At 43.8% G+C, this 17,380-nt stretch overlaps 2 protein-coding genes and 1 non-coding gene across 8 annotated transcripts; all 3 read left to right on the top strand.

Annotated features, from left to right (window-relative positions):
* Positions 1 to 594: 594 nt before the first annotated feature.
* On the top strand, positions 595 to 11,074 carry ANG (angiogenin). Of its 3 annotated transcripts, none has more exons than XM_060168400.1 (2): positions 595 to 731; positions 10,452 to 11,074. In XM_060168400.1, the coding sequence occupies exon 2, from the start codon at positions 10,470 to 10,472 to the stop codon at positions 10,914 to 10,916; it is 447 nt and encodes a 148-aa protein (XP_060024383.1). In that variant the 5' UTR covers positions 595 to 731; positions 10,452 to 10,469; the 3' UTR covers positions 10,917 to 11,074. The 3 variants fall into 3 exon arrangements, with proteins under 3 accessions (XP_060024383.1, XP_060024373.1, XP_060024387.1); XM_060168390.1 differs by lacking the exon at positions 595 to 731 and adding an exon at positions 1,326 to 1,458; XM_060168404.1 differs by lacking the exon at positions 595 to 731 and adding an exon at positions 5,516 to 5,650.
* On the top strand, positions 601 to 15,749 carry RNASE4 (ribonuclease A family member 4). 4 transcript variants are annotated; one of them, XM_060168430.1, is made up of 2 exons: positions 601 to 731; positions 14,567 to 15,749. In XM_060168430.1, the coding sequence occupies exon 2, from the start codon at positions 14,584 to 14,586 to the stop codon at positions 15,025 to 15,027; it is 444 nt and encodes a 147-aa protein (XP_060024413.1). In that variant the 5' UTR covers positions 601 to 731; positions 14,567 to 14,583; the 3' UTR covers positions 15,028 to 15,749. The 4 variants fall into 4 exon arrangements, with proteins under 4 accessions (XP_060024413.1, XP_060024398.1, XP_060024405.1 ...); XM_060168415.1 differs by lacking the exon at positions 601 to 731 and adding an exon at positions 1,320 to 1,458; XM_060168422.1 differs by lacking the exon at positions 601 to 731 and adding an exon at positions 5,566 to 5,650.
* Positions 834 to 905, top strand: TRNAP-UGG (transfer RNA proline (anticodon UGG)). The gene has a single exon. It is a non-coding gene; the product is annotated as a tRNA-Pro (tRNA).
* Positions 15,750 to 17,380: the final 1,631 nt, after the last annotated feature.

Genomic DNA, 17,380 nt, shown 5'->3' with positions numbered 1-17,380 from the left:
GCCCTTGGGACTCTTAATTTTGGGACTCTTAATTTGTGGGACAAACCCCTGAGACCTTTATTCACTCTATACACATACGTTCATTCAGGGGGAGGCCCTTTTAATTTATTCAGCTGTTTATAGATTTTTATAGTTCCACAAAAATCATTTTGAGCTGGAGCCGGAAGGAGGAACAGGATTTGACGTGAATTGGGATGAGACTGGGAGAGAGAATTCCAGACTGAGGAAACAATTTAAGCAGAGGTAGAGAGATGGAACATTTGATTCTCATTCTGGGAAACTGCAGGGGTCTGGACTTTACGAACACGCCCCAGACTGGTCCACCTCCAACAGATCAAAATACTGGCTCCCCGTATGTTGATGCCCATCAGTCCTGCCCCTAGGATTTTATACTCGCGCGAAGCAGTAGCAGCCCGGCAGATACACATCCTGTGCGTCTGTCCTGGGGCTCAGGACCCTACAATGTTGCAATCGACCCCAGCTCGGGCCCTTAGGCTCCAACTCGGTTCTCTCCAGGCTCCCTCCAGGCTCCCCCCACGCTGGAGCTCAAGGCTAGACTCCTCCCGGCGGGGCTTGCGGGAGCACCGACAGGTGGCCTGACGTCTGAAAAGCTGCCTCTTCTCACCCCATCCGGCGTCTGGAGGCGTCCAGGACAAGGATCGAGGAGAATTAGCGAGGCTGGAGTCAGACGTGAGACTTCTTCAAGACGGAAGAGCTAAGCAAAGCGAAAGGTAAATGTCACAACATAAGGTAAAACTCCAGAGCAGCCTGGCAGCCAATTGCTGACGGAGAAGTAAGGTTCAGAGGAAAAGTACACAAACCCTCGTCAGCGTGGCTCGTTGGTCTAGGGGTATGATTCTCGCTTTGGGTGCGAGAGGTCCCGGGTTCAAATCCCGGACGAGCCCCAGTGGTTGAAACTTTTCCTTCCCCCTTCCAACCGCTGAAAAAAGCTCAGTTCTATACAAACTTTCCAGCGTTCTGAACTGTTCTACAAAAGAGAACTGTTCTACAAAAAGATTATCTGTGCGGGGCCAAACTGCCTGGCTTCCTGGACTCTCGCCAGCGGACGCCTAGGAGGGGTAACCTCGCTCCCGGGAGCAGGGAGCCAGGGGCCAGGGTCCCGCCGTCTGCAGACCCCACAGGCCGTGTCCTCACGGCCCCTGAGCGTCGGCCTCGGATCTCCAGGCTCGCTCCCAGCCCAGGTGGGGACCCACCCCCTCCGCCTGGGGCGGGGGCTGCTCTGATGCCTGCGTCGGAGGCGGGTCCTGGAGGAAGGCGCCTTCTCGGAGAAACCGGGCGGGGCCTCAACTACAAAAAGGCTCGCACCCCGACGCTCCTCTCCTCTTTGCGTTTCTACCGGCTCCCCATCGTCCTCACAGGGAGGAAGAAGCGGGTGAGAAGCAAACACGTCTCTTTCCACCGTTTTGCCTGTTTCTGCAGACTTGTTCTGAGGCCGAGGTGGGTTCACACTTCTCCTCCAGCTCCTTTTCCTCCATCTCCCCCGCCCCGCCTCCTTTTTAGTAGTTTCATCAGGGGCGTTTGAGTCGGGGGAGTCGCCTCTTAGCAGAGGCAGTGTGGGGCTCGGTGGGGAGGCGTTTGCGGCACCGGACTGGAGGAGCTGAGGAATAGGAAGGAAGGTAAAAGTCCAGTTCTTGTAGAGTCAGAGATTCCCCATTCCGACTCCGATGCTTATTTTCCGCAGCTGAGTGGAGATGCCAGCGTGAAATGCCTGTTGCCTCGAACGTAGGCTCTAAGTGGGACCCCAGAATTGGTGAACCGAAGGAAATCCGGGGAGGCCTACACTTCCTCAAAACTAAGGATTCTTTTTCTTGGTACCCAGAATGATCGCCAGATTTATGAAGCAGGTCTTGTCCCGCTTTTGCGACCGCAACTGACACGTGGGAGCTCGTGTTTTCGTTTTCTGTTTACTCCTCTGTCTCCTCACCCTTAACCCACCTTCAGCCAGTGTTGAGACGTTCTTTGAGACATTGCCACCAGCCTCTTCTCTAAGCTTTCTTAGTGGAACCTTGGGATCCTCAGCTTTCTTACTCTGTGACAGCACATCAAATGGTAACAGCACAGGGCTTATTTAGGCAGGATGGTAAAAACAGTTTCAGCAGCATTCTGGGGCCTGGGGAAATCTCAAGTGAGCTGTAGGGGAGCAGAATTTGCCACCCCAAACTATCTCTGTAGCATATTATTTTAACCTGGTTATTTCCTAAGAAACAGCAGACAAGGGGAAAATCCAGAAAGCCTAGTAGGAGTTAACTTTTTGTAGTAAGAAACATTTACATTTATAAGGGAAATCTCCATTTGTAAGAGTGTCTCCCTCGCTGTACCTGGAAGAGGATGACCAAATATCTACAAACTCTTGCCTGCTGGAGAAGGCAAAGACTTCAGTTTGCATCACAACCCTACTTTTTACTGCGCTTTTCCTGGTACCCTAACATAACTGACTCTCCCCACCCTCAACATCCTTTTTTGCCTTCAGGGGAGGATGGTGTTTAAGGAGAGGCTTCTGCCATTTTGGCGAGTTACTCAGTTTTCCTGGGTCTCTCTAATGTGTCCATGATTTTAAACATCTGTTTGATTTTCTCCTGTCAATCTGTCTCATGTCAATTTGATTCTTAAACCAGCCAGAAGAACCTGGAGGGGTGGAAGAAAATGTCCTCTTCCCCAACAGAGCCAAGACCTTTCCTGTGTCATTGGGAACCTCACAATCAAGTCATAAATGTAATCACTAGAAACCCAAGTGACATAATTATCTGAATAGCACATGGCTAACTTCCCAGAAGCAGCCAGAGGTATTCAAAGAGCCACTGAACTACACAGCTACTAACTAGTTAGTGCAGAAGGATAAGACATTTTATATTTCAAGCAACTTTTTAATAGATAATGGGGGTGTTAAAATATTTTGGGAATATATGGAAATATCCAAAGTAGTTTTCTCTTAAACAGCAACTTTTCATTGGCACCTTTAAAATGATCTTTGATTTCCTAGAAATTACTAGTGTGGACTGTGAATGCTGTGTGGTGCAGTGGGAAGCTTCTAGTCCCTGGAACTGCAAATATTCACTAGGCGATACATGTTCTTTTTTCGTTCCTGGTTCCTCATCTGTAAAATGAGGGGTTGATAGATAGTCTCTGAGGTCCCTCTTCTAATTCTGACTGTAGGATGTTGGTAACATGACTCTTATAGGAAAGAAGGTACTCCAGTAATATGGAGAAAAACTATAGTTTGGCAGAGAGGCTGGGGAAAATCATTCTAGGAAAAGAGGAATGGCTCTGGCTTTGTTGAAAGAGCAGATGTGAGCTTATAAGCAGTCAAAACTAAGGGGTTTGCCGAGTTACTGTTGTAAGCATTTGCCAGTGTGATTCATAAATTAAAGTAGTTGGCCAAGAAAGTGGACCACAGCAGGCCAGTGAAATCTCTCTTTAGTTTTTATTTAATCTTTATTTGAGCAAAGAACAATCTCTGTAAACAGCTATTCTCCAAACACATTGAAATACCTGGGAAAGAGCGAATGGGCACAGAACAAGGGTTTGTTGAAAATGGAATGTTTAATGTTTGTCTTTATTTGGAAATAGAGGTGGGTCAGCTGGACTTTGTCTCCATCCTCCCTCAATCAATAGTGTCCCCTAATTCCCGGAGGTAGAGGTGTGACCCTTATTTCCATGTGGACTTCATCCTCTTTTAACCATTACTTCTGTTACTAAATAAGTTTCATGCTTTAGATTACTTATAATACCTAATACAATGTAAGTGCTATGTAACTAGTTGCTGGGGCACAGCAACTTAAAAATTTTGCTTTTTGGAAGTTTCTAGAATTTATTTTCAAATATTTTCGATCCATAGTTGGTTGAATCCGAGGATGGGGAACCTGTGGATGTGGAGCGTTGACTGTAGTTCCTCATTATAAGTATTTTGAGTAAACACTTAGATGCATTTTAATGAAATAGTAAAACTTACTTTTTTAATTTTTTCCAAAATCTTATATTCTGTTTCATCATAACCTCATTGGGCCAAGGTGAAAAGAAAAACAATTAGAATGAAAGCAATCATTCACCATTCACCAGCTGGCTTTTGGCATTGTCAGCTCTATGGACAGGTTGTGAAAAGGTTGTCAAACCCCAGAGGAAGAGAAAGGACTCGGCTGTGTTCAGAGGCTGAAGGCTGCCCCCCAGCACTACTGCATAACTCTAAAATCAGAGGCTGATCTGTTTGTGTGAGTTGGTGCTTGCACTGGTGTTTCAGGCCATTGGACTGTATGTGCTTGATTTTGGAGTGGAGTATCTAATCTCTGCTTTCAGGCGATTTATCAGACTAGGGCGGGGTTGTGTTGATCAAGTCATCTTGATCCCCACAGACTGTGGGAGTTGGCTGCTGCTTCCTGGTCCAGGACTGCTGAGGCAATCAGGGTGTCAGCAATGGGTCTGGCAGCCTTCTCCGCAACAAGTGACTGGTTTGATAAGTCTTTTTTTTTTTTTTTGGCCGCATGAAGCATCACGTAAGATCTTATTTCCCAACCAGGGATGGAACCCTTGCCCCCTGCATTAGAAAGAGGAGTCTTAACCACTGGACTGCCAGGGAAGTCCTGATAACTTTTTTTTTAATCATGTTACTTGTATTAATAAATCTGAACTCACTACTAAAAGAAAAAGATCATCAGATTGAATCACAAAGCAAAACCCAGCTGTGTGGTTTGTAATGGCTGATAACTTTTTAAAACTCAGTTCTTCAGTTTGTGTTTAAAAAGTGATGTGTGATTAATTTACGGTAGGTGCCCCTCTCAAACGGTGTGTTTGCCCATAAAAGGAAAGTGAGTGTTTGGGCACGTCGTTAGAGGCAGGAGAGCCCCACATCCCGCTACTGCTCTTTGCTCTGTTAAAAACCAAAATTCAACGGAGTAAATTTGAAGACCTCATTGACTTTGTTGAACGATTCACGAATGGGGCAGCATCTCATCTAGTAGATAAGAGGTGCTCCGAGGAGCTCTTCAATGGAAGGCTTTTATAGTCAGAAGCTGGATGAGGCAAGAAAGTTATTAGCAAAAGAAAAAGAAAGGGTTGTTTCAGTCAAGGGCCCCTGCTGTTTGATTTCAGAGTTTCCTCATGAGAAAAACTGGCTTACATAATACCCACCTCACGCAGTCTCGGTGATGGTTAAATGTAGTCATGTATATGAGCGCTTCATAGAGTGAAAGGTAACACTGATTATTATAATTATTATGATTTCAAGTGCATTTGTTTTACTGGTAGGCAGCCTGTCTTCAGTTGACACCTAAAATACAGGGAGACTGAAAACTTGGAGGTGGGTGGATGACAATAGAAGGCTGAGGATTTTTAAGAAGATAACAGTGTCCTAGATCCAACATCAGTGAAGGTGGGTGCTGAGGGTTTGTGAAATAGTTGGCCTCCTGCTGCTACCTGATACTTGAAACCATAGGATCTAGAAGTGATCCTGGTGACCTTCAGTCCACTTTCTATGCAGGCAACGAATCCACTTTGTGAGTGGATGCAATGTCAGTGTTGCACTGATGGTGGAGATAATCAAGTTTACAACTGTGTTACAAGGAACAGAAGATTGAGTGCACAGTTAGTCATTTGTGGACAGGTAAAGAAGAAAGGAAAGAGAAGCCCAGGACATACGGTAAGGATATTTCCGAGGGTTAGTAAGGGTTAGTAGCTGGGAGGTTGAGGTCAAAGGCAGGGTGCTAATAGCTGTCACATAACCTTCTCTGGAAGTGCTTTCCTGGTTCTGTGAAACCTACTTAGCACCCTTTCATGAAACCAAATTATGTGGGTAAACAGAAAGCACAGCAGAGCAGCATCCTGCTGAGAGACCCCATCTCACTCTGCAGGCTTCTTCTGAGGCAGTTCTTAGAGCTGGCCCAAGAAACGACATCTTCTGGATCCAGATCATTGCATGGCAGCAATGAAACCTCGGTCCTGTCCTGGGCAAAAGTAAGAACCACGATGTCAGGAAAAGCAACTTTGGGACAAGAGGCCATGTTTATCAAACTTTGCCTCTGGAACAAATCTCTAATCGATTCAGGTGGATTGATAGTTGGCCGGGTCATGCCCAGGGAAGAGGTGAATGACTCTCATTGTTTGTCCAAGAGCAGTGTCCTTGGTTTGCCTGTCTCTGCAGAATTGGGGATTTTTAGATCTAGTCTCCCCACCCTGTTCATCTGATCACTATATAATGAGAACCAAGAGAGGCCTCCAGGTTCACACAGCTGGAACCCATCTCCAGGAACAAACAGCTGGAACCTCTCTTCAGTTGGAGGGAAACTTCCAGGTTTTTGTAAGATTCTTCCACCTGGGTAATCCGTTGTTTTATTTATTTACTTGTTTGTTTATATACTATTTTTAGCTGTCCATCCATTTCAGTGAAACTATTTCCCCCCTTTTAAAGCCTCTGGGCCCAAGCTCATGAATTAAGAAGAAAATGAATTAGATTCCAAAGTTTAAAATGAAAACAGATTTCTTTGGGGAATATTCTATATCAGGGGTCCGCAACCCCTGGGCTGTGGACGGGTAGCAGTCCGCGGCCTGTTAGGAACTGGGCCGCAGAGCAGCAGGTGAGCGGCGGGGCGCGCAAAGCTCCATCCGCCACTCCCCACCGCTCCCCTTACCGCCTGAACCATCGCCCCATCCACGTCCGTGGAAAAATTGTCTTCCTCAAAACCGGTCCCTGGTGCCAAAAAGGTTGGAGACCACTGTCCTATATGTAGATAAAGGGAAATTAGTGCGATTAGGAGCAAGTGGAGGTTTAGGAGAGACTCCTAAATTGTGATAAAATCCCCAAAGATTTGGGAAAGCTGTTTGCTGAAGGGCATCCGGAACCCCCCCCACCCCCGCCATATAGGCATTGTATGTGGCTTAACAAGAAAAGAAAACAGAAAATATATTTTTAGCTCTGTTTTCTTTCCTTTTTCGATATTTATTTATTTGGCTGCGCCGGGTCTTAGCTACAGCACATGAGATCTGAGATCTTCGTTGCAGCATGTAGGATCTTTCAGTTGCGGCCTTCGAACTTAGTTGGCAAGTGGGATCTAATCTAGTTCCCTGACCAGGGATGGAACCTAGGTCCCCTGCTCTGGGAGCGCAGAGTCAGCCACTGGACCACCAGTGAAGTCCCAGCTCTGTTTTCTTATAACCTTCGCTGATAATTTCTTTCCTTAAGAAAGTTTTGGGGGAATTCCCTAGTGGTCCAGTGGTTAGGACTCTGCGCTTTCACTGCAGAGGGCGTGGGTTCAATCCCTAGTCAGGGAGCTAAGATCCCACAGGCCGTGCAGTGCGGCCAAAAAAAAGAAAGTTTTGGGTGCTCTTTGAAAGCAAAGTGGGACACATCCCAAGATCAAAAGAAGGTACACTGACCATAGTTACTCATCATTAAAGGTCAAGGTAATTCCCTGGTGCATAAAGTTTGGTGGATCCCTTGAATACAAAATATTGCCTGGGGGGAGAGGAAGAGAATGTTAATTTTTATAAAGACCAAGGGATTGGTTTGAGACAGAGGATAAAGTTAGTCTAAAGAACATTTGGAACAAATTCCACTGACACTTATGTGCTTGGGTCTAGAAGGATATGTGTAAATGGGTCTGACCACCCTTGACCAAGTGTGAGGCTCTGTGCCCTTGGCCTAGGCAGATTCACTTCTGGACCACAAATAATCTCTTATTTGTTTTCTTCCAATTCCCTTTTACCTCTCTTTTTGGGAAATTGAGAATTGCATATATGCTTGTGGAAGGTATGAGTGGGGGGAGCAGATGTTAGATAGTGGTGACCACTCTCACCAGTGGTGTGTATTTGCTGGGATTTGGTTTCTGGATGTCTCAGGGAGTCAAGATTACAATAAGCCTGAGCAAACTTTAGCTGAGTTGTTATAGAACGAATGTGCAAATTTTGTAAGTCAGAAACAAAGATATTCCTTTACCTCCGCAGATTGGCACATGAGGACCTTCAACCTCCCAACAAACAAGTGGCTTTTTAGGGTGACAAGCCCTGAGGTAGGGTCAGTCCAGTGCCTTAACTAGAAGTGGTATGGGCTGGACTTACACACCGAGCCTTCAGGGATGTTGCATACCAGTGAGATTGGGCTGCAGACCACCCTATCATCTCTTTCTTCCAGCTGGTGCCTTGTGCTACCAACTAAACTTATACAAACTTATCTTTACAATTCCATGGTCACTGGACTTTTGCTAGTGAAACTAGAAAGGCTCTCTATGCTTTATGAGAACCAGGGAATTTCAAACTTTTAGAGCTAGCAACTCTCATTTTATAGATGAACAAATTTAGGCCTGGAGAAGAAAATGAAGTCAGTCATTAAAAAAATTATTATTGAGGGTCTACTGTGAGGCAGGTAGTATAATACAAGGTGAATGATATGAGCCCTGCCCTCCTGTAGATTATGCACCGGTAGGAAACACTGAGAAGTAAACAGGTAATTGTTCGCTCAGATCCCATGAATAATGGTTTTGGAATGGCACCCATGAAACCTGACAAGAGGTAAATCTTTATTTTGTGATATCCTTGTGGGCATATACTGAGCGTTGTGACTTTTGCTTTGACACTGGTGAGCTGTCCTTGGGCTTAATATCTAAAGCATAGAGTGTTTGGACAGAAACTGTAGACAGGCCTGCCAGCTCACACCCCCTTCGGTGAACAGCAATATCCCCTGTACAATACTGGCACCTCCTACAAGGACCCACTGTTTCCTCTACAGCGTGGGAGACAGCATTCCTATCCACCACTGCCACCTAATGACTCTTTTGGGTACTACCAGCTCAGGTTCTACTTCCAGATTTTTGGACTCTGGGATTCTGGCTTCTGCTCCCTGTGGGACCTTTAAGGACCCTTCCAACCTTGACAGCCTGCCATTCTACGATTGCCTGTGACATTAGAAGGCAATATTTGTCCATAGCAGAGCAAGAGACTCAACTGATGACAATTCAAGAAAGCTTTGTCTTCCAAAAAACTAGAAAGAGAAAACACACCCAGGAGACTGAAAAGCACAATGTAAATGTAAAGAGCTTGCCGCGTGGGGAGCGTGGCAGCCCAGCAGCTGTGGTGGAGCAGCCGCCATGTAGGACTACTTGTTATTCTTTTAGGTGGGACTCTTCCAATCACGTACCACTTTCTTGCTAACCTCCCAAGAACACACTTTTGCTGCTGCTATTACAGATCATACTCTTACATGCTTCATGGAAACCTTTTCAGTGACTATTTCTTTATTTCATAATTGAGGAATGACTTAGTGTATAATTTGGTCATTTCTTAGTGTATAATTTGGTAATTCTTTGGCAGTATACCCAATTTGTCTACAGTTATGATAAAACAGGCAAGGTAGTGAAATGCCCCATCAAAGTGATTGAAACTACCACGAGGGCATGACTGTCTCTCTCTCTGAGCCCTTCTGTGTGTCTATCCACATGTACTGTACTCTTTTTCCTCCTAATAAACACTTTACTTGCTTCACTAAAAAAAAAAAAAAGGAAGAAAGAGAGGTCATTTCGCTCACCCTGTCACATGCCTTCACATGTAACCAGCAGAACCCCGAATCCTCTTGTCTTTCTAGAGCCACAGCTGTACTCCCAGGGCTGCTTAGCATCACTACAGGCTCAGTGCTACAGCCTGTGGCCTCTTTAAGGGCTACAAAAATATGTTTATTGACTTACACACAAGAAAAGCACAATATAAAAATTAATTTAATATCCATGACACTATACCATTTATTCTTTTTTAAATAAATAAATTTATTTATTTATTTTTGGCTGTGTTGGGTCTTTGTTGCTGCGCACAGGCTTTTCTCTAGTTGAGGTGAGTGGAGGCTACTCTTCGTTGTGGTACACGGGCTTCTCATGGCGGTGGCTTCTCTTGTTGTGGAGCACGGGCTGTGGGCACGTGGGCTTCAGTAGTTGTGGCGCACGGGCTTAGTTGCTCCGTGGCATGTGGGATCTAACCCATGTTCCCTGTGTTGGCAGGTGGATTCTTAACCACTGTGCCACCTGGGGAGTCCAAGACTTGGTGTGTCTTAATGGTCTTTGTGTTCCAGGACCTAGCATGGTGACTGGTACCCAGTAGGGGCTTATGTAGTGTTTGTTATTAAATTAGTTAATATGAATGAAAGAGTGTGAATGGATTTTGTAATGCTACAACTGGTAGAAATGTAAATTTTCAGGGATAGGAAAGAGGGGTTGGGGCTGGAAGGTGTGTTCAGGAAACTTTTAAATAGACTTTCCAAAGGAATCGATAGACAAGACATATGAGACTAATGAGGAAAGGAAAAGAAAAAGATATGCTTAGGTGATGGACGATACCTGATTTATGACGCCCGGTCAGAGGGAAAGGTCCCTGTCCTTTTAGCCTAATTTGGCAATGCTATTCTACTAGTAGTAGAATCTACTAGTAGATGCCCCTACTGCATCTCCTTTTTCTCTTGGTAGGAGCTTTTGTTGAAAGAGATGGTGATGTTCCTGAGCCCCCTGTTTTTCGTCTTCATGCTGGGTCTGGGTCTGACCCCACTGACCCTGGCTCAGGAAGACTACAGATACAGACACTTCCTGTCCCAGCACTATGATCCCCAACCAAAGGGCCGGGATGACAGATACTGTGAAAGCATGATGAGGAGGCGAGACCTGACCAATCCCTGCAAAGAGGTCAACACCTTTATTCATGGCAGCAAGAATGACATCAAGGGCATCTGTGATGATACGAATGGAAAACCTGGCAAAGGCAATCTCAGAATAAGCAAGTCTTCCTTCCAGATCACCACTTGCAAGCATAAAGGAGGGTCCCCCCGGCCTCCATGCAGGTACAGAGCCACAAAAGGGTACAGAGTCATTGCTATTGGCTGTGAAAATGACTGGCCCACCCACTTGCAGGAGTCCTTTATCACTCCAGCACAGTAGCCTAGAGCTGGCTCTGCTCTTTTTTCCTTGCATTTCCCCCTCTTACTGTAGCAACATTCATTGCTAGGAATCCAGAAAATGAGCTGCTGATCTTTTTGTTTTCTGTTTTACAATATGCTTAATAAATAAAAACGTCTCTGAAATCAGTAAAAATCAAAGTCTTCTCACTGATTCTTGGTCTATTGATCTTTCCCCATTTTCTCTATTCAGCTGTCCCCTGAGAGGGTTGGATGGGATAGAAATGCCTTTTTCCTTATCAGTCAGTTCCTTATCAGGCATGAAGGAGGTGGACTTTACCTTTCCGTGAAGGTAAGGATGTTAAATTCATCTTACCAAGATTGCTGGGAAAATTCCAGGGCTCAAGGCCACTAAGCAGAATTTTTAGGAGAAGCAGATTGTTTTGCTGTCACCGTTAATAAGCCAGTATTACTTTTACAAATGTTAAGCCCTAGGAAGAAGAGTTTAGGACTAAATACCAACAGATTAATTACACTCTCTCTCTCTTTCACACACACACACACACACACACACACACACACATTTGTAATCCTGCATGAATACCAAAATCCATTCAGGGTAGCCACTCTTACCTTAAGCAGGAAGTAATTTGATATTGCTTTGAATGGAACACTGCCAGGATATTCTCATGGTTATTTTATATAAAGATCAAAAAATTGATTACTATAATTATTTTCTCTTTAATCTTTTACTTTCTCAACTGACGTCTGGCAACTCTGAGGTCTTGGGGAGGTCATAGAAAGATTCCAAGCTTACCCTTTATTCTTCTTCAACTTGATGTTTTTAAGTAAATACAAACTTAGGTTAACAATCTCTGTAAAATATGCTAATTAATCCATGGGTTCAGTGGTTAACTTCCTGTTACCTAATCTCATCAACAGATACCTGGATATTTTATTTAGAAAGTAGTTAATAAATTACAGTTATGCATCACTAGTCTTACCATCTTATGAATGACTATAGTGGTCACAGTATTCCCCATGGTGGCCTCCCCTGCTGCCTACATGCCCTCAAATGGACCAAAAGCCCTGGCTCCTCAATACCTGGGTTATAGGCCAGTGTCCTGGTGCCACAGAGAGCCCACCCTCACTGAAAGTACTCAATTTATGGAGAAAAGGATGAAAAAGTACTCAATTTATGGAGGAAAGGATGAAAAAGTACTCAATTTATGGAGGAAAGGATGAAAGGTTATGGATACATACTCAACGCATGAATATATCTGCCTTGAATTCATCTATTTCAAAATTGAAAACATTGTCATTTCTTTCTGAAGTAGGGAGAAGGGTTTTCCAAACCTCCTTTATTAGAAAATTTGTCTTGGGACTTCCCTGGTGGCGCAGTGGTTAAGACTGCGTCTGCCAATTCAGGGAACACGGATTCAATCCCTGGTCTGGGAAGATCCTGCATTCCTCGGAACAACGAAGCCCGTGTGCCACAACTACTGAGCCTGAGCTCTAGAGCCCACGAGGTGCAACTACTGAGCCTGCGTGCTGCAACTACTGAAGCCGGTGCACCACCTAGAGCCCGTGCTCTGTAACAAGAGAAGCCACCGCAATGAGAAGCCCACACACCACAACGAAGAGTAGCCCCCCACTCCCCACAACTAGAGAAAGCCCGCGTGCAGCAACAAAGACTCAACACAGAAAAAAAAAAAAAGTTCTGGAAATGTATAGTGTTAAAAAAAAAAGAAAGAAAGAAACTTTATCTTACTATAAAATCAAAAAACTCTTAGGAAGCGAGAAATTTCCAGAGTTTGGTAGACTATTTGGATTTTTTATTTCTGGTTCTCCAACCAGGACTGTCTCCCTAATATTAGGCAAAGGGGCTTCCAAACAGACTCTTGCCAACTCAAGGGTTGATGGGGAAAGTCAAAGGCATGGACCATTATTACATAGATCACATCACAGTTGTGAAAACTCACATCTCCAAACATCTACTTAGAGCATTATTATTGCATACCCTGCCCTGGTGTTAGGACAAATGACACTTTCCCAGGAAATCATGTGGCATTGGGATAGGGTTCTTCCTGACCTGCTGATGGAGCTAGCAGCTGAGTAGCCAACCCTAGTAGTTTTTGCTCTTGATCTCTTGTTCTCTCACAATCAAAGTTTGTTTAGAATGAAATGTTGAGTCACAGGCAAGTCATTTTATCCCAGGTCAATCATTTGAAGAACTGAAATCCTAATCCACTATGTTTTGTTGACTTTGCAAGGAAAAGAGAAGAAGCACCCCCAAATGTCAAGTCCTTTGAAGAATGGTGACATGAAAGAAAGAAAATTCCATGCACTTTGGAGAGGAAACATTTGTCCAGGGACATAGCATAAATTCTAGTAGCTGAGATATTTTGGCTTAAAAAGAGCCTTCATCTCTTGGGAATACAGATTCTCTACAAAATAAGAGGGAGGGTGTCAATAATATGTGCAATTCAGTTTAGTTGTTAGTATATCAGATTGAGGGAACAAAGGAAACCAAGAAAAATGGAAATTGTAAAAATGGCCACTGCTGACATATACTGAACACTTAACCGTAGGCTAGGCATTGTGATAAGCACTTTACATTGATTTTATCATTTATGCTTCACAACATTCCTAAGAAGTAGGTATTATTATTATGCTTATTCTACTTGTGAGGAAATATACTGAGAGAGGTTAAGTCATTTCCCCAAGGTCACACAGTTAGTGTGGCAGAACTAGGTCTTTGGGATCACAGTATCAAAAGAAGTTCTTACTGAGATTTGACGTGTGCAGTGGAGAAAGCCTTTGGGGCAAGCTCTAAACAAAAGTACGTGTTGGGAGGATTTAGGGACCATTTCATTTTCTGTTGTAGGTAGAATCTTGAGATGCACCCATTGATGTCTACATGGGACTTCTGTTCATAATGTTTTTCCATGTCTTGTTAACTCAGTTGGTTACTGTGGCTGAGGTCATGGGTTTGCTCTTGGATGAATAGTTTAATCTACTCTGTAGCTAGTCATCTTGCTAAACCATGTTGTTGGTCACAAAGAAGCAGGATGAGAGAAAGTAGACAGAACTGCGCAAAATTGGATTTGGGAAAAGCAACCCAAAGTACATTGTTGTGATGAAGCTCTTACCCAAGTGCCAAGTGTATCTTCAGAAGTTGTAACCAGTGGTCCTGGGGTTGAGGGTAATCAAACATCATTTCTTCCCGCCATCCTTCTTCCCACAACTCCTTCACTTCCCTCACTTCCCAACTCCATATCGCATATCTGCGGCATCAGACACAGGAATATGACATAGAGCTTCGTATCTTTCTGTGCACAGGCAAAAGGTGGTTGTGAACTTAGAAGCTGGCATTTAAAAGAATGATAGTTATGTTTGATCCTAATCATTATCGTTAAGGATAGGCTGTAGGTGGAATAAAGTGCAGGTCCCTCGTCAGCCGTTTAATCACTCACATGGGGTGGGTGATCCACCATCATGAAGCAGCCTCTTTGAAACAAAGGACAGTAGTAACCATATATATCAAACTAGGAGTTCAGCTGGGGCTAACCCTTGGACTGCATGTGTAGAAAATGATCTGTCTGACGCTCCAAAAATTGTCCTTTCTGCTTTGGGTTGCTCACTTCCTGTTGAATCAGGGATGATTTTGCCTGCCCCTTGGTTTCTCTCTAGGCATCTCCAAGGTAGTGATGGCTCTCCAGACGACCCATGCATTACTCCTGCTCTTGCTGCTGACCCTGCTGGGGCTGGGGCTGGTACAGCCCTCCTATGGCCAGGATCGCATGTACCAACGATTCCTGTGGCAACACGTGGACCCTGATGTGACAGGAGGCGATGTTGGCTACTGCAACTTGATGATGCAAAGACGGAAGATGACTTCACATCAGTGCAAGCGCTTCAACACTTTCATTCATGAAGACCTTGGGAACATTCATAGTATCTGCAGAACCGCCAATATTCAGTGCAAGAATGGCCGGATGAACTGCCATGAGGGTGTAGTGAGGGTCACAGATTGCAGGGAGACAGGAAGTTCCAGGGCTCCCAACTGCAGATACCGGGCCAAGGCCAGCACCAGACGTGTTGTCATTGCCTGTGAAGGTAACCCAGAGGTGCCTGTGCACTTTGATAAATAGATGCCACCCAGCAGGGGTTATGGCCCAGCTGCTGGCCTTTAATTTACTCCTTAAATAACAATGAGTAATGCATTTGAGCTGTCCCAGGCTCCGTCTCCACTGATTCTTTCTTTCCTTTTTTTTTTTTTTGGTTCATTATATAACCAGTTCTGTTAAATACATTGCATGAAAGATGAGACATAAACTTATAATGAATCTGAGCTTTTCTGTAATAAGTTTCCTTCTATAATACTGGTCAGCTTTGCTCTCTCTAATCTCATCCTCTGGAATTTAGTCATTACTTAGCACTTCAAGAATTTCAAAGTGCTTTCATCTAAGTTATCTCATTCTAATACCATAGCACCCTTGGGATGCTGCTGCTAGTGTTGCAATATACAAAAGTGCAAAGTTAAGAGATTTGCTAAGACCAAAAGGTTAGTAGAAAAGCTGAGACAAAAGTCTAGTTTACACGGTTACTAATCCAGGGCTTTTTCCACTTCATCACAAGGAATGTTTTGAAAATATTTGGTTTCTGTTCTTCCCAAATGTCAGCTGTTGGGGGAAGCATTAAAAATTTGGAAATAGACACTGGCAACATGAGAGCTCTATCTGTATAATGCGGCAACCTTACTGTGTTTGGATCTAATAAGATCAAGAAATTATACAAGGGATTTTCTTTTCCTCTTCCCAAACTTTTGAGTCGCCCTAGTAAGTCAGAGTATTAAAATGTACTAGATCATTAAGACTCTTCCTGACTGAAAGATTTTTCAAGCCTTCCTTATAATAAAGGAAATAAGGTACCTTCAATTCCAAGTATTTGAGAAGACTATGGTCTTGTGTGTGAGATTTTTTTCCCCTCCTATCCTCTTTTAATTCTCCTCTAGTTTAGAAACATGCACACACTTTAATATCCTCATAGACTCTGGCTCAAGACTAAAGCTCATCAGATCAATGACCACGACACAAAAAACTTTGTCTCATTTGCTCCAGAGAGAATGACTCCTCTCAAGACAATTCTCATACCCCTTCCTTCTCCCTTTAAATATTTAGGAGCAAATTGGGGGACAGAGATGTATAAAGACATTAACTGCTAAAGAAGGAAAGTGTGTGTGTGTGTGTGTGTGTGTGTGTGCGCGTGTGTGTGTATGTGAGAAAGGACTGAGCTGAAAGCATTTGAATTGTAGCAGACATATATTATTTATATTTAAGATGTACAACTTCATTTGGTATACATATACATTTTGAGATAATCACTATAATCAAGCTACCAAACATATCTATCATTTCACATGGTGACCCTTACGTGTGTGTGTATGATGAGAATCCGTAGGATTTACCCTGTTAGCACATTTTAAGTATGCAGTACTGTATTGCCACCTGTTAAAAAACTTAGGGGCTCAAAAGAGGCCTCCCCAAGATGTGTTACTTTGGCATGTGGATTATTTTGAGCTAATGGCAGTGGAGACCCTGTTAACTCAAGAGAAACTACTGCCCCTCACTTAAGTTCCTAGAAGAATTTAAACTGGGGATTTTTCCCAGAAAAAGAGTTATTAGCAGACATAAAATGGATCGCTTTCTTAGCTTGCCACTTCACACATGAGTCCTAGGAGTGTCTCCCTCCTGCCTCTGTATTCCTTGAGTCACTACTTGATTTAGGTCTTCAGTAGATAACACTAAGTTGCTGGGAAGGGCTCAAGATGTATGGGCACATGATGGCCATCTTATCTTTTCTTAGAGTCACCTCTCAAATCCTCCATACCCAGGTGCCCAGAATTCTTGCCTTTTTACCCCCGCTCTTCACCCAAAGAACTAGAGTAGTTGGATTTACAGCGTCCTCTGAGACGATCCCCGTCTAGACTATCAGCACATGATTCCCCGTTATTCAAGGAATACTTGACATGAGCTAGGGTTTACAGTGCACCAGAGTTTCTGTAAATACCAACACGTCCGCATCTAATCCTGATGACATATTTCCCATTCCAAGAGAAGAAACAGGATGGCATTGCTACGAACATGCTTTGAAGACAAGTTCTGGATATAAACTAAGCATTCTGACTATAGGACAGGAAAAAGAATTTTCCCTCTATCCTTCTAGGTTCTGAGACCTAGATGAGATCCCCCTGTAATAAGAGATAGATTAACAAGAGAAAATCTTGACCTAAAACAAACAGACTGCCAGTTATTTCTCCAGCAAAAAATAGGTTTATTTGGGATCAGCAAAGAATTGCAATTTGAGGTCTACAACCATGGTGAGCCACACGCAAGTCTCCAGCAAAAATGGAGAGGAGAATTTTATAGAGGGGAAAAGGAAGTTGGGAGGGCTATAGTAAACAGAGCATGGCTTTTTGTTGGCTGAGTTGTGACAGTCTCTTAA

This window comes from Lagenorhynchus albirostris, chromosome 1, assembly GCF_949774975.1.
Source record: "Lagenorhynchus albirostris chromosome 1, mLagAlb1.1, whole genome shotgun sequence".
Classification (NCBI taxonomy): Eukaryota; Metazoa; Chordata; class Mammalia; order Artiodactyla; family Delphinidae; genus Lagenorhynchus; species Lagenorhynchus albirostris.
The sequence above is the reverse complement of the archived record's forward strand: the minus strand, read 5'-3'. Positions and strand labels throughout refer to the sequence as shown.